Below are 15,035 nucleotides of genomic sequence, written 5' to 3'. Positions count from 1 at the left end.
CTAGAATCCTTTCTATGGATTTCTATGGGTCCAAACTTTAACAGGGGAAGTTGGGGTTGGATGTAAGGAAGAAGCTCTCCCCTGTGAGGGTGCTGAGGCGCTGGCACAGGGTGCCCAGAGAAGCTGTGGCTGCCCCATCCCTGGCAGTGCTCAAGGCCAGGTTGGACACAGGGGCTTGGAGCAAGCTGCTCCAGTGGAAGGGGTCCCTGCCCGTGGCAGGGGTTGGAACAGGATGAGCTTAAGGTGCTTTCCAACCCAAGCCATTCTATGACTCTATTCCCTCCCACCTTAGCTCTGCTATTTTACAAGTACACTTTCTCTACTGCTGCTTACCTTTGATATCAACCTTAAACCACTGGTGATAGTATTTATTTCTATTAAAGCAATCTCTAGTCTCTTCTTGTCAGGTGTCCCTTTCCTCCTACCAAGCATCTTGGTTCCCACCTCCTCCAGCTCAAGTCCAGGCTTGAGTAAGAAGCCCATGAACTCTTTCCAATGATGGTTTTTGTGTGACTATGTTCCATTTGCAACCTGAAGAGAGAGGTGGGCATGATTTGAGTTGTGATTCATTTGACAGGACATGTACTTGGGGAGGAAATGAATCTCTGTCAGCCTGCTTCTGTCCATTGGCTGTAAAGAGAATAGGGAGGTGTCTGTGCTGTAAAGGTTTGCATCTGGTCACATAAATCCCACGTTTTGAAGACTTTCTCATGATATGATGCTTGTCTGTAGTAAAAATTCACAAGCTGTACATGTGGTTTCCTAATGCTTCCATGGGACATGTGGATATGAAGAACAGCTTTGTCCCAGTTTTGCTTAAACTCCCTAAAAACAGAAAGCAAATCCTAATGATGGTGTTGTCTGTATCCCAGTTATTCCAGTGGTATCATTCTGCCAGGTGGGGTCAGCTGAACAGTGTGGAAATCATAGAAAGGTTTGGGTTGAAGGGATGTTAAAGCTCATCCAGCTCCAACCCCTGCCACAGGCAGGGACCCCTTCCACTGGAGCAGCTTGCTCCAAGCCCCTGTGTCCAACCTGGCCTTGAGCACTGCCAGGGATGCGGCATCATCATCGTGTGAGATGAGCAACTGAGGTTTTACCTCAACCCTCACCTCCTGAAAAAGTGCAAAACGAGAAGTGGTCGATCTCTCCATCAAACCTATTTTTTGGGGAAGAAATGATTGAATTTGTGTTTTTACTTCTCAGAAGAAGTGAATAGCTCAAACTCATGAAGCCTGTGAATAGGCCTTAATGAAAAGCACGTGCTTGGCTCAAATTCTGTTGATTTAAAGAAATTAGTTAGGAATGCCAGAGCGTGTGAACAGTAGAAAATGGCTTGAGTGTTGGATGAAAGTCGTGCCTGTGTGCTCAGATGCTTAATGACTCAGATTTACAAGTTCATTAAGCAGGAGGAAAAGTTTAAGTACCCAGAGAGCTGAGCTTTACACAAGGAAAGTTCTCAGCACCTCTGCAGCTCATGAACCTTCTTGTTTTGGGGCAGGAACAAGATCCTCAGGCAGATGACGACAGGCTGAGAACATTGGGGCTGTTCAGCCTGGAGAAGAGAAGCTGCGTGGAGACCTCAGAGCAGCTTCCAGTGTCTGAAGGGGGCTACAAAGATGCTGCAGAGGGACTCTTCATCAGGGACTGTAGAGATAGGACAAGGGGTGATGGGTTCAAACTGAAACAGGGGAAGTTCAGGTTATGGATAAGGCAGAAGCTCTTCCTTGTGAGGGTGCTGAGGCACTGGCACAGGGTGCCCAGAGAAGCTGTGGCTGCCCCATCCCTGGCAGTGTTCAAGGCCAGGTTGGACACAGGGGCTTGGAGCAAGCTGCTCCAGTGGAAGGTGTCCATGCCTGTGGCAGGGGTTGGAGCTGGATGGTCTTAAGGTGCTTTCCAACCCAAACCATTCTATGACTGCAGGAAATGTAGTGCTGCTAAGCAGTTGTTCATGCCATATAGAAATGACAAATTTTCTCTCAGCCTTTTGTTTTAAAAAGGGCTAGCTAACAAAAATGAGCCACCCCATTGGAAAGCTGAAAAGTTGAGGGTTTGTCCCTTGGCCATCTTGTCAGATTTCCTGAGGAGAGGTCACTTAAAGGCATTCTAAATATTATGTTGCTGGTGGTAATAGGTTAGAGAGTAACATGTATCACCTTTCACATCACACTCAGGATGGGCCAGATTCATCTGAGGTCATGTTCTGGACGTGTCTCCATAATCACGCTCTCAGCACGTTTGCAGCACTAATGGGAATAGGTTTATATTTAGGATTCTCTGAGTTTTTTCTCCTTTCTTTAAATAGTGAAAAATAGACCTTTCAGTATGAAGTGGTGTTGGGAAGATGGGGTGTGCTGGCAATTTGTAAAGGAGGAGCTTAAAATCCTGTATGTTAGAATTCTACTTCAGTTCCTAAGTATAAACTAATATCTTGTATTCTGCGAAGGAGGTGATCCTGCCCCTCTGCTCTGCTCTTGTGAGACCTCACCTGGAGCATTGTGTGCAGTTCTGGTGTCCTCAACATAAAAAGGACATGGAACTGCTGGAACAAGTCCAGAGGAGGCCACGAGGATGAGCAGGGGCTGGAGCACCTCCCGTATGGAGCCAGGCTGAGGAAGTTGGGGCTGTTGAGCCTGGAGAAGAGAAGCTGCGTGGAGACCTCAGAGCACCTTCCAGTGTCTGAAGGGGGCCTATAGGGATGCTGGGGAGGGACTCTTCATCAGGGACTGTAGTGACAGGACAAGGGGTAATGGGTTCAAACTTAAACAGGGGAAGTTTAGATTGGGTCTAAGGAGGAAATTCTTTCCTGTGAGGGTGCTGAGGCACTGGAATGGGTTGCCCAAGGAAGCTGTGAGTGCTCCATCCCTGGCAGTGTTCAAGTCCAGGTTGGACAGAGCCTTGGGTGGGATGGTTTAGTGTGAGGTGTCCCTGCCTATGGCAGGGGGGTTGGAACTGGATGATCTTGAGGTCCTTTCCAACCCTAACTATTCTATGATTCTATGATAACAGCTTCTCATGGTATTGTGACAGAGCAAGTCACCTGCTATTAGTTTTTGTGCTTCTATGTATGTGAGTGCCTCAAATCCTCCCAAATTCTGCCTGCAGACAGAGTGCTCAAAGAATTAGTGAAACATGCCCCTTTGAAGGTTTGTTTCCTATGTTTTTCTCTCTTCAGTCAAAAACTGCATTCTCTGTGGTTTAACCATTCCTTCAGCAACATGAATGGCAAGCTTGTTCTTTTTAGCCAGCCACTAAGTGCAAATTGAAAGCATTTGGGTTGTATCCTGGGCTGCATCAGAAGGGATGTGACCAGGAGGTTGAAGGAGGTGATCCTTCCCCTCTACTCTGCTCTTCTGAGACCCCACTTAGAGCATTGTGTGCAGTTCTGGTGCAGGAAAAGAAGATGCTCTCAGCTGTTCTCTGACTGTGCAGGTTGTACAGCATCTGCCCCATCCCTGGCAGTGCTCAAGGCCAGCTTGGATACAAGGGCTTGGAGCAAGCTGCTCCAGTGGAAGGGGTCCCTGCCCATGGCAGGGGATTGGATCTGGATGAGCTTTAAGGTCCTTTCAACCCAAACCAGTCTGGGGTTCTATGATGATAAACCCATAGGTGAGTCATGCCAAGCTATTCTGACTTGAGCTTCCCTGAAATTTCTCTCTTCTCATTCTCATCTCCATGAAAGAAGTGAGGCTGTGCAGTGGGTGGGATTCAGCCTCCAGCCTCTGCAGTTCTGACTGCATGGAAATAGAGTGTGGCTCTTCTCTACCCTATTCCTTTCAGCCTGCTGGTTCTTGCATAGAGATAAAAGGAGGTAGGAAAGCTTAGTTTAATTTTTATGTCAAAATATGCACTGCCAGGTCTTTCATTTGTAGCTTTTCCCTTTGCTGTCCTTTCTTCACAAAGGTTCCCAACTTGTAAATGCCACCAGCACCTTTCTAAACACTGTAGTTATGGATGTTCATACAGTAGGAACAGTGCCACATGCTGAGAAGATGGCACTTGTGTGTGGCAGGAAAAGGATGTCACCTTTGATGAAGCAGTGCCTTGCTCTTAGTTTTTCCTATGAGTATCTCAGCAGCCAAATTGCAGACTTTCAGACTTTAATCCTGTTGCTGCCACCACCCTCTCCCAGCAGATATGGGCAATACACCATCTCAAGCTTGGAATGGGCAGTAGGATTCCTCTTAGCCTGGCTTGTGCTTTTAAATCAGTAAGTTCCTCTGCTAAAACTCCCTTTTGCTAGTGATAACTGTGATTGTTTTCCTGCAATGGCCAGCCTGGATATTTCTAAGCTAGGAAGCATTTCCACCTGGAAGACTTGGCTCTTCGTACTGTTTAAGCAGCCAAGACAAGGCAGGCATCCCCTTGGCTTCGGACATGAAACCCCAGGTGGCCTGAAGCCAACACAAATAAACACGAACTGTAATGGGACCTCTTGAGTGCCTCTGTATGCTTCAATAAGCGGCACTCACATTGATGAACACTACAGCAAGTGTCATCTCTTCTTGGCCTAAAAACCAGGGGGGTTGGAATCGTGGGGTGGTGTCTTCCTGGGATGGAAACTGGGATCTGCATTTTCTGAAGAGGTTCCTTAGGGATATTTATCTGTGGAATCAGACATTATGTACAAATCTGCTCCCAGGCATTTCACTTGTGTGGTGCAAAGCTGTATGGAAACTGAGGCTAATCAGTCATCACAAGAGTCAGTTTACAAGCCTGACTTTTGCCCAGATCTGTAGAAGAGAATGACATGGGTCACAGCAAGTTGAAACAGTCCGTGAAGCATGGGAGAGAGGTGGAGGTTTTGTATGTTAACTGCAGGGTTAGCAGTCTGCTGCTGCTGCATTTGTCTTCAGCTTTCCTAGTACACCATATGGAATGAAACACCTTTATGGTGGCAGATCTTTAGCCTAAGCATGATAGGCACATTGCTAGCTCTCAATTGAATCTGGGTTCAGAGCTCTGTTTAAAAGAGGAATCACACAGAGCTGTGCAGGACTTCATAAACAGCTTTATTCTGCTTTATTTGTGCTGGTGCATGAAAGACTGTATCAATGAAGTGATGTTCAATGAGAACATCAGTCGTAGAATCAACCAGGTTGGAAAAGCCCTTTAAGCTCATCCAGTCCAACCATTCCCAGCACTGCCCAGGCCACCTCTGCCCCATGGCACTGAGGCCTCGTCTCCATGGGGTGTGAACACTTGCAGGGACAGTGCCTGCAGCCCTGCCCTGGGCAGCCTGTTCCAATGCCTGAGCACCCTCTGGGGCAGGAATTGTTCCTCAGCTCCATCTAAACCTGCCCTGGTGCAGCTTGAGGCCATTTCCTCTTGTCCTAAATCCTCACATGTTTATGCCCTTTGGGAATTGGATTTGCATGTAACTTACCTTTGTACTATGTAGACTGTCTTGAATGTGATTCTGTCTGTTGCCCTGACTTATCACAAAGTGGGAAGCACCAGTATAAAGAACAACAAGCAGCTTCCTTTTGTTATTTGACACAAATACATCTGTTCTTTGGGTTAAAAAGGTCAAGCTGTAAACCCACCCCAGCACTGGAGTCCCATCTGTGACTTGGAATAAGAGGGTTAGAGACAGCTCAGGTTTTGTGACTTCATTTCTGCAAAACATGGTTTGTTCTTCACATAAAGACTCCTCTTCCATTCCTGCCCTGTGTGTGTTGAAGGTGATCTATCTACTAGGTAGCTCCTCATGCAGGAGGCCAGGACCTCCCCTGCTGCCAGCCTGCCAGATGTGTTTGGTCCTTTCCTTCTCCATTTACACTTAGCTCAGAGCATCCAGTGCTGAGGTGTCCACATGGATTTGATTCTCGAGAAGCTTCATTGGCATCTTACACATGTAAGACTCAAACCTGTGTGGAAGGATGCCTGTGCTCCAGCAGCACTTCTTGTTTGAGTTTCTCACAGCACTGGCTCTCGTTGAGTTTTAATGCCATAAATGAACAAGTCAGACTTGCATTTTCTTCTCCTCTTACTCCCTCCTGTCTTCTCTCACCTTTTAACAAATTGGAGCTGTGGGTTGCTGAGGAAATTGGGAAAGGGAGTGGAAGATCAGGAGCTTTAACTTGTTCTTGTGGGAAAGCAGATGTAGCAAATGATGGTTTAAAGGGCTGTGTTAGAAGTATGTTATAGCTGGCTGGCACTCGCCATAATCTCATTGCTGGGCTGATACAAAGTAATGTATGTTCCATTTTTTATATTTAATAGGAAAGTCTTGGATTACTTCTTTAATAATAGGTTTGGGTATTTTCCGTCTAGGATCCTACATCTTACTTATTGCCAGAAGTGTTCTGTTCTCTCTTCTAAATCCCTGGTAGTAATTCTCAGTTTAAATTTAGGCTCATTGTAAACTACGGTTGTTCTGGCAACTGCAAGCATAGGAGTTTATTTCTCTTGTGAGAAGTAGCTGGAGTATGGGACTGCTGTAATTAATGGATGTATTTATGGCTTAAAAGTTGTGTCCATGAGCGATCCAGATGTGTCTGATAGAAGCAAAGAGCTATTTGGAGTGTGTGATAGAAGTACAAAATCCTGTATCAAATGTCCAATAAAGCTGAGAGTCTTTCATTAATGTAAATCTAAGCATATGTTAGCTTAATAGGCACAACTGTCACTACATCCAGCTTTCAGGTTTATGAGGACTGCAGCCAGGAATGAACTTGCTGTATAAACTAGTAAATCACCGGACTAATTCATGGCCAAGAGGGATATCTCAGTTGCAGGATACAGCATGTTTCCTAAAGGAAAGTGCTTCAGCTGAACCTTCGAACACTGCAAAGCTGAAAGAGAGCAAATGTGTTGTTACAGCCCATTCCCCAGTTATAAAGTCAAGTTGTGTTGGACCACTGCATTGTGGAAGCTTGGGAAGTCAGGAAGCCTGCTCCTTCTTGCAAACAAGACACGGGTGGTATTGCAAAGAAATCCTATATTAATGGTGAGGAAGTCCAAACCATGGCAAGTTCTTTTTCCCTTCCAAGTCAGTACCCGGGTTGAATTGATTGGCAGAGCATCATATACTAGAATTGCTTTAAATCTTACAGCCAAGGTAGGAAGTAGGGGGTTTTTAGTGGGGGAAGGAAATAGTTCTGTCAAACTTAAAAAGCCTTGAAGAATTACCCCAAATAGTCCAAATTCCAGCTACTTGGGATCTAGCATGTGGAGAGATGCTGAAACTTTACCTACTGGGTCTTCCTACATCAAGTAGGGATGCAACCTTTGTTGGTCTTGGCTTACAGTACTATAAATGGGTTATAATGGGTTTGTATCTATCCCCTTAAACTTCCAAAGGAAGGGAGAGTATCTTGTTTCCTCTTAATCTCCCCACCTCAGAAAAGAAGGTAATAAGAGAATGAAAATAGAACAGCAGCTTCATGCATCTCCACCTCCAATCTCTGAGAGTTATAAGGAATGTTAATGCCTGCTTTGCTTTCCAGTTCTTTCCCAGGCAGCAGCAAACTCACCTGAGGTTGGACCATTGCACAGCAGCTCCCGAGGGCCCCCAGCAGCAGTAAATCTGTCCCACTTAATGTTCTTGTTACTCTGGTGCTGGCTGACAATGGCTGTGAGCTGCAGAGCCACCAGAGCAGCCTGCTGACCCAGGGTGACGACACTGTTGGCTAAGCTGTCCCTTGAAGAAGGCTTGAGGCTCTGCTCTCACTGGCTTGGCTTTCCTGACCGCTGAAGGAAGTCTGGTAGCAAGCCAGTGGCCTCTTAAAGCCCTGAATTAGCTCTTGAAGTGCTATGGAAGTGCTAATTTTAATAAGAAATAATAAAAATAGCCCTCTTGAACAATGTAGGAAGAATCCTGCATTGGCTGATAGCACATTGGTTATGCCATCAGTTGGCTGATTGTTGTCAAGTACTAAAACAATCCAGACTGTATTCAAAGCACACATTGTGCCAACTGTAGGCTGTAGTGCTGGACTTGCATTCAAACTAAAAATGGGGAAAAATCTGTGGTCAGTTAGCAATGAAATTTCTCTCTATTCACTACGTATATATATTAATGTAGATTTATGGCCTCAACTTGATCTCCATTCATGGGTACAGTCATAACTGCCCCCACCACACTGTGTCTTGTGCATGCAGAAACGATGGCAGGGACCCTTTCCACTGGAGCAGCTTGCTCCAAGCCCCTGTGTCCAACCTGGCCTTGAGCACTGCCAGGGATGGGGCAGCCACAGCTTCTCTGGGCACCCTGTGCCAGCGCCTCAGCACCCTCACAGGGAAGAGCTTCTGCCTAAGAGCTCATCTCAGTCTCCCCTCGGGCAGGTTCAAGCCATTCCCCTTTTGCTGATGATCCCATCACTTAGTTTGCATTCCTGTTGTTGGATAACCAAAGATTTCCATGTGGGGACCTTTTTGGCTGGAAAAGGGAGATTTTTGTTGGTAGCTGCTGCTTTTGTGACATGAATCCCTAAAAGTTTTAATCTTGGAAGGGTTAACTTTGGATGTGATCATTATCTTACTGTTACCTTTTTAAAGTTCTTGGAACAACAGTAAATGTACTGGGATTGCGTCAACCAGTATCAGTAAGTTTTTTGTCTTGTACTGTAAATGGTGTTATTTGGCATCAAGGCAGCCAAGTTTAACTGATGGTTTTGTTCTTTATATTATACAATTGATTGGATGATGTTTGGCTTAAAAAGAAAATAGTTTCTTATTAAAACCAGGCTTGATTGCTGAATTATTTTGTGTAGCAGCCTGTATAGGTTAGGAATAGACCTTTAGATACAGATTAACTGAAGTGTTCTAAACCGTGTACTGTTTTGAGGAGTCAGTCTGAGTTGATGTTTGTCCCTTATACTTGGGCATGGGTAGAAGAAATTAGTGACAGGCCGAGGGGAATGGCTTTAATCTGCCCGAGGGGAGACTGAGCTGAGCTCTTAGGCAGAAGCTCTTCCCTGTGAGGGTGCTGAGGCGCTGGCACAGGGTGCCCAGAGAAGCTGTGGCTGCCCCATCCCTGGCAGTGCTCAAGGCCAGGTTGGACACAGGGGCTTGGAGCAAGCTGCTCCAGTGGAAGGGGTCCCTGCCCGTGGCAGGGGTTGGGACTGGGTGAGCTTTAAGCTCCCTTCCAACCCAATCCATGACTCTATGAATGTTACTACCACTGTTTGTTCCCTGTTGCCCATGTATCATCTCTTTGCTGTGTATTAGCTTGCTGAGCCACTGTTCTCACACTGAATGAACTGAGATGTAATGTGTGCCATTAAGTTGGGATGCTGAGGGGAGGTGCTGTGAGAAGTAGTAATGCTTTGTGGTTACTCACATTTGAAGCGTGTAGCCTGGTCTAGCTGCATACATACCATTAAAAACCATTAGTCAAAACCTTTGAATAATGATGCTAATAAATCTGGAAGAGATTAAAGAGTGTAGAAGGAAGGAGCTGTGTAGCCTCTTCTGTGTGCTCTTGTGCTTTGGTCCTTGGCTAACAGTAAAAGTGTGGCCTTACTTTAGTAGAATTAAGCATTTCCATGAAGAGACAGGGTTTCATTTTGGGTGAATTGTGATGGTCATTGAAACAAGCTTGGCCTTTTCATGGCATCAGCCTGGCAAAGCACTGACACCATATGGTAGGATACCTGTTCGGGGTTTTGCTGTTCTCATTAGACCTTAGTTATGTTCTTATCCCAGCAGCGAGGTTGTCTGAAGAGTATCCTTACAAAAGGAGAAGCCATTAATAGTGAAAACTGTGACTGGGAGGAGTTAGCCTGGGTGTGCGTGCCTTAAAAGACATTGTCTGCAGACGAGTTCTCATTTTATTTAGTGAATACATTAATTTCTATTCCATATTAACTTTAATGCCTCTCTTAGGCCAGGTTTTGCCACTGCTTTCCTCTGCCTGGTTTCTTTTTCCTTGTAAATAAGGTAAATGATCAGTTTCCTTTTCACCCTGAAGTCAGGGTTAGATCAGGAACAGTCCTCATCTTTCACTCTTCAAGCATAGTTCAACTCAGAAACCCCCATTTCTGTTGCAGAAGGGTCCATAGGATATAGGGAGATACTAAAGGGTGTTCCGTGCTCTTGGCCTGGGCAACTGTGTGTTATCTAAACGATATTTGCACTTTTTAAAGCTGGGCTATAACAGTGCCCATGGTAACTGTTGTGTCTTGATATTAACAGTGTTAGAACTTGATTATGGAGATTTCATGTCATGATTGTCTTCTCTGTCACCTACAGCTTTGCTTATCAGCTTCTATTGTATTTAACGAACGAAAAGGAGATTTGGTGGTTGATCATATTTAGACACTTGCTGGTTTGCTTTGGATACTCCTTCATGTGATGATTCCTCCTCTAATGCTTCAGTTCTAACTGGAAGCTGACATCTGCATTCATGTTACTGCTGCTGGGTTTAAAGCAGCTGATGCATTCATCATGTGTTGGGGAATCTGTACTTCAGCCCTATCTTCTCTTTTCCTCATAGGCTTCACAGAGCCCAGTGTGCAATTAAACAGACTCAGGTAACTGTTCAGAAAATAGGAAGGGAGATTGAAGAGAAGCTGAGATGTACATCTACAAGCAATGAACTGGTGAGTTTGGGTATTTAAAACCTTATTCTACAGGCTAGCTCGAGCATCTGGCTGGTGTTTTGACCGTAAGCTTGTTTTTCTTCACACTTGAAAGTCTATCTTTAAACCTGTCATTTCAAATGAGAACTCCTCGGAGAAGTAGAATTGAATGGATTTGAGATTTGTGGCTGTTAATAGACTGTTTATCCTATTTCCACCTTCATTTTCTATAACTGCTTTGAAACTGTAAAAGCCTGAATACAGCGCAGTGCACAGGAGAGGTTGATCAGGAGAACCAAACTTGGAATGATTTAGATAAATCTTGACAGGAACCTGTGATGGATTTAGAGGGAGGTGAGTCTATTGCCAGTATCTTTTTGCACCCTGCTCCCTTTGGGTGAACACAGTTCCTGCAGAAGCTGTCACTCAAGTGACATATTCATTTTAAGCAGGAATTGTGTTAGATCTCACAATAGCTTTTGACAGTTTGTTTTGCCTGTCCTCTTCCCCTCTCCAAAAGCATGTACTCGCACTAGTTCCTGCTTTCTGCCCACAAAGGTTGAGCTCAGGTGCAAGCAGTGAGGTGACAGAACAAGAGGGACTCAAAGTGGCTGTGTGCAGTTCTGGTGTCCTCAGCATAAGACAGACATGGAGCTGTTGGAACAAGTCCAGAGGAGGCCACGAGGATGATCAAGGGACTGGAGCAGCTCCCATATGGAGCCAGGCTGAGAACACTGGGGCTGTTGATCCTGGAGCAGAGAAGCTGCGTGGAGACCTCAGAGCAGCTTCCAGTGTCTGAAGGGGGCTGCAAGGATGCTGGGGGTGGGACTCTTCATCAGGGACTGGAGTGATAGGACAAGGGGTGATGGGTTCAAACTGAAACAGGGGAAGTTCAGGTTAGATATAAGGAAGAAGTTCTTTACTGTGAGGGTGGTGAGGCACTGGAATGGGTTGCCCAGGGAAGTTGTGAATGCTTCATCCCTGGCAGCGTTCAAGGCCAGGTTGGACAGAGCCTTGGGTGGGATGGTTTAGTGTGAGGTGTCCCTGGCCATGGCAGGGGGGTTGGAACTGGATGATCTCAAGGTCCTTTCCAGCCCAAACCACTCTGTGATTCTGTGACTTCATTATATTTGTCCTCACTGACATGAGGCTGGTGCCTTGTCCAGGAATGGGCAAACATGGGATGTGAAGTTACTTTACTACTGTGAGGTAGATTCCAGGCCGGAGCTAGGTGATCCCTTCTGTGGCCCTGCTGCCGCACTGGTGCTGATACAGGCCAGGATGCTGTTGGCTTCTTGGCTGCCTGGGCACAAAGTCATGTTCAGGTCCATTAATCAGGACCCCTAGGTCCTTTTCCATGAGCAGCTTTCCAGCCACTCTTCCACAATCAGAGCAGAGGCGATGCATCCCAGAGGAGGACGCAGCTGAGTTTCTCTCCTTCCAAAGCAGCAAAATGCTTAGGGCCTGTGGTAATCTATGAACTCTGGCAGACACTGGTCTTGTCCTATTTTTTCCCTCCTCTCCTATCCTGTCACCCCTTTTATGGAACTGTTTGTGTGCAGAAAAACTGCTTTATTGTTTAAAATGTGCTTTTCTTCCAACAGAAAAAGGAGAGTGAATGTTTACAGCTGAAGATCCTGGTGCTACGCAATGAACTGGAGAGGCAGAAGAAAGCCCTTGGTCAAGAAGTAGCCTTATTGCATAAGGAAAAAAGTACTTTGCATGACAGAGGTAAGTGTAAAACTGCTGCTATGCAGATACCCATAATCCACTGATCAGAAGAGTAGTAGCCTTGCTGATGGTCATGGTCACCAACATGAAGGTGCTGTTTTAGGCTGTTTTTTTTACCTGGATCTAACTTACTTCTGTTTTAATTTCCCTGAAGTTTTCAGCCAGATCCAATCTCTTCACCATCTGTGTTGTAATGAATCCTCAGCAAGAGATTGTGTTCTCCTGTTTCTAAAGAGCTTCTTACCATGACACATCTCTAAAGCAATGTTATATCAGTGCTTAATTAAACTGTAATGGGAAAATTAGAAGACCTGCACTGTAAGACAGTAAACAGCACCTTGATGCAGGCACATTACCATGTCATAAGAGATGTTATCATACCTGTGATTAGGATCCCATTTTAAATGTTAGAAGACAAATATCCCTCTTAATAGCTTATAATGTAAGTGAAAGGTGATGTGCTCAGTTGTCTTGGTGCTTCCTTTTACTGGGGAAGTGTCCTATAGTGGTAAAATCTGTCAGTGTCTCTTTGGAGCTCACAAGAGACCAAGCTACAGGGATGTTTGATCGTCTTCCAGGGCTTTTAAAACCTAGTTGAGTCTACAATAATTAATCACTACTAAAAATTAGGGGGTTTCATCACTTACTTCTGCCTCTGAAGAAAGCTGGAGAGGGGCTTTTTACAAGGGCCTGTAGGCCCATTCGAGTGAGTCCAGAGGAGGCCATGGAGCTGCTGCGAGGGCTGGAGCAGCTCTGCTCTGGAGCCAGGCTGAGAGAGCTGGGCTGGGGCAGCCTGGACAAGAGAAGGCTCCTGAAGGGGAGACCTGAGAGCAGCTCCAGTGCCTAAAGGGGTTACAGGAAAGCTGGAGAGGGGCTTGGGACAAGGGCCTGTAGGGCCAGGCCAAGGGGAATGGCTTGAACCTGCCCGAGGGGAGACTGAGCTGAGCTCTTAGGCAGAAGCTCTTCCCTGTGAGGGTGCTGAGGCGCTGGCACAGGGTGCCCAGAGAAGCTGTGGCTGCCCCATCCCTGGCAGTGCTCAAGGCCAGGTTGGACACAGGGGCTTGGAGCAAGCTGCTCCAGTGGCAGGGGTCCCTGCCCGTGGCAGGGGTTGGGACTGGATGAGCTTTAAGGTCCCTTCCAACCCAAACCAGTCTGGGATCCTATGAATTTCTCCACTACTGTGGACATGAGGGGAGCAGGTGTCAAAGAAGAATGAATTGGGTGTATTTGGCTGGTGAACGGTGTGTAATGCGTGGAGAGGTGCTCCTCCTCGACTGTCGTTCCCTTGTTGGCAGCATCACATGGAAAACAGGCATCTAAAAGTAAGTGGAGGGTTATTGCCAACATTTGTGTCAGTATCTACATTTTTAAAACTTCAGATAGCCAAGAAAATATCTGATACTATTATTTTTTCCCCGATTCCTCATGTTTAGGAAATGCATTTGAGAGTGAATACCAGAAACTTCAAGAGCACAATGAATCCCTGCATGAATTAAGAAAGGAATGCACTGCCAAGAGGTAACAGGACCGATGCCTTTTCTGCTCTTGGAAAGGAAATACAAGCTTGAGAGCAGGCCATTTGGCTCCTGGCACCAAATTCTTCCCAGTGTCACCCGAAAACCTCTGTTCAGACATATCTGCTATGATTTGTAGGTATCTAAAGTAATAATTGAGAGTGGCAAGTCTAGAAGAGAACAAGATACTTGGTTGCATGTGTAGATTATGGTCTAACAGAGTCTAACAGAGCTTTAGAAATTAATTGTCATAGGCAAGATATGCTTATATGAGGTACAACTGAAAATGCAAAGTTACCTTTGTGTTCTCTATTTTTATTGGGGTGGAATAACCTTGCTTTTTGGGGAGAGGGGAGGAGACGCTTGGGAAGATGCAGAAGGAATATGATGGCTTGATGCCTTTACTTGTTGTAGAAGCTAATGGGTTTGGGATCTCTTTCCCCAAAGAGAACTGTTTCTGAAGACACATGCCCAGCAGACTATTCGATGCAAGCAACTGCTGTCAGAGCTCTCCTACATCTACCCCATTGATCTGGTATGGTTTTGACCTTATGCTTGATGGGAAATGAGCCTCCTATTTATTGCACTGCGAGCAAATACCATGTTTTATTCATGATGAAACTTGCTCTTCACTCGTGCTGGTTTTTCGCAGCTTTTCCTTGGATTTGGTCCCTGGATTGGGATTTACGGGGGTGGGGGAGGACTTATGCCAACATCTCAGTCTCCACTACAAGAGCAGAATAGCTGTATTTTAATGGATGCTTTCCATTCTGTTTACCATGATATAAAGTAACCCTGACAGTAAGCTAGCTGAACTGCAAAGGAGTGCACATAAACAGATGTCAAAGTAGAGCTCCAAAACCTTTATATACTGAATTAAGATGACGCTCTCCCTTTTTCTATATAGCATTTATTTCTATATTATATAAAGGATGGACTAAAATACAAACTCACTCTGAGTTTAGTTGAATATTTAGTTTCTTCTCTTAAATAATGCTTTGTTGTGATGGGTTTTCTGGGCAGGTTTCTGTGTTCTGGGTGTTCCTGTTCCATTCTCATTGTTGGTTTTTAACCTTGCAGAATGATCAAAAGGATTACTTTGTTTGTGGAGTCAAGCTTCCTAATTCTGAAGACTTTCAAGGTAGCTGCATGTTCTTAATTCAGTTGTTACAGTTGACGCTGCTGCTGAACTTCATGGAATTAAGTAAACTGATAGGGATGGCTTAAGATGCAAATACCTGACTGTAAAGGGACTAGAAGTAAA

The 15,035-nt window shown here is 45.4% G+C and overlaps 1 protein-coding gene across 4 annotated transcripts in view; it reads left to right on the top strand.

Moving 5' to 3' along the window:
- The window catches only part of UVRAG (UV radiation resistance associated), a 92,332-nt gene that overhangs the window by 27,621 nt on the left and 49,676 nt on the right, over positions 1-15,035 (top strand). For all 4 annotated transcript variants that reach the window (XR_010612510.1, XM_065678911.1, XM_065678913.1 and 1 more), the window contains exons 7-11: positions 10,442-10,547; positions 12,131-12,257; positions 13,691-13,775; positions 14,219-14,306; positions 14,852-14,912. Coding sequence is in view for 3 of the 4 variants with exons in the window: in XM_065678911.1 (XP_065534983.1) it covers positions 10,442-10,547; positions 12,131-12,257; positions 13,691-13,775; positions 14,219-14,306; positions 14,852-14,912 (467 nt within the window). In the remaining variant the exon portion in view is untranslated. The remainder of the gene's footprint in view (positions 1-10,441; positions 10,548-12,130; positions 12,258-13,690; positions 13,776-14,218; positions 14,307-14,851; positions 14,913-15,035) is intronic.

This window comes from Lathamus discolor, chromosome 4 (assembly GCF_037157495.1).
Source record: "Lathamus discolor isolate bLatDis1 chromosome 4, bLatDis1.hap1, whole genome shotgun sequence".
NCBI lineage: Eukaryota > Metazoa > Chordata > Aves > Psittaciformes > Psittacidae > Lathamus > Lathamus discolor.
This window is presented reverse-complemented; position numbering and strand designations above follow the sequence as displayed.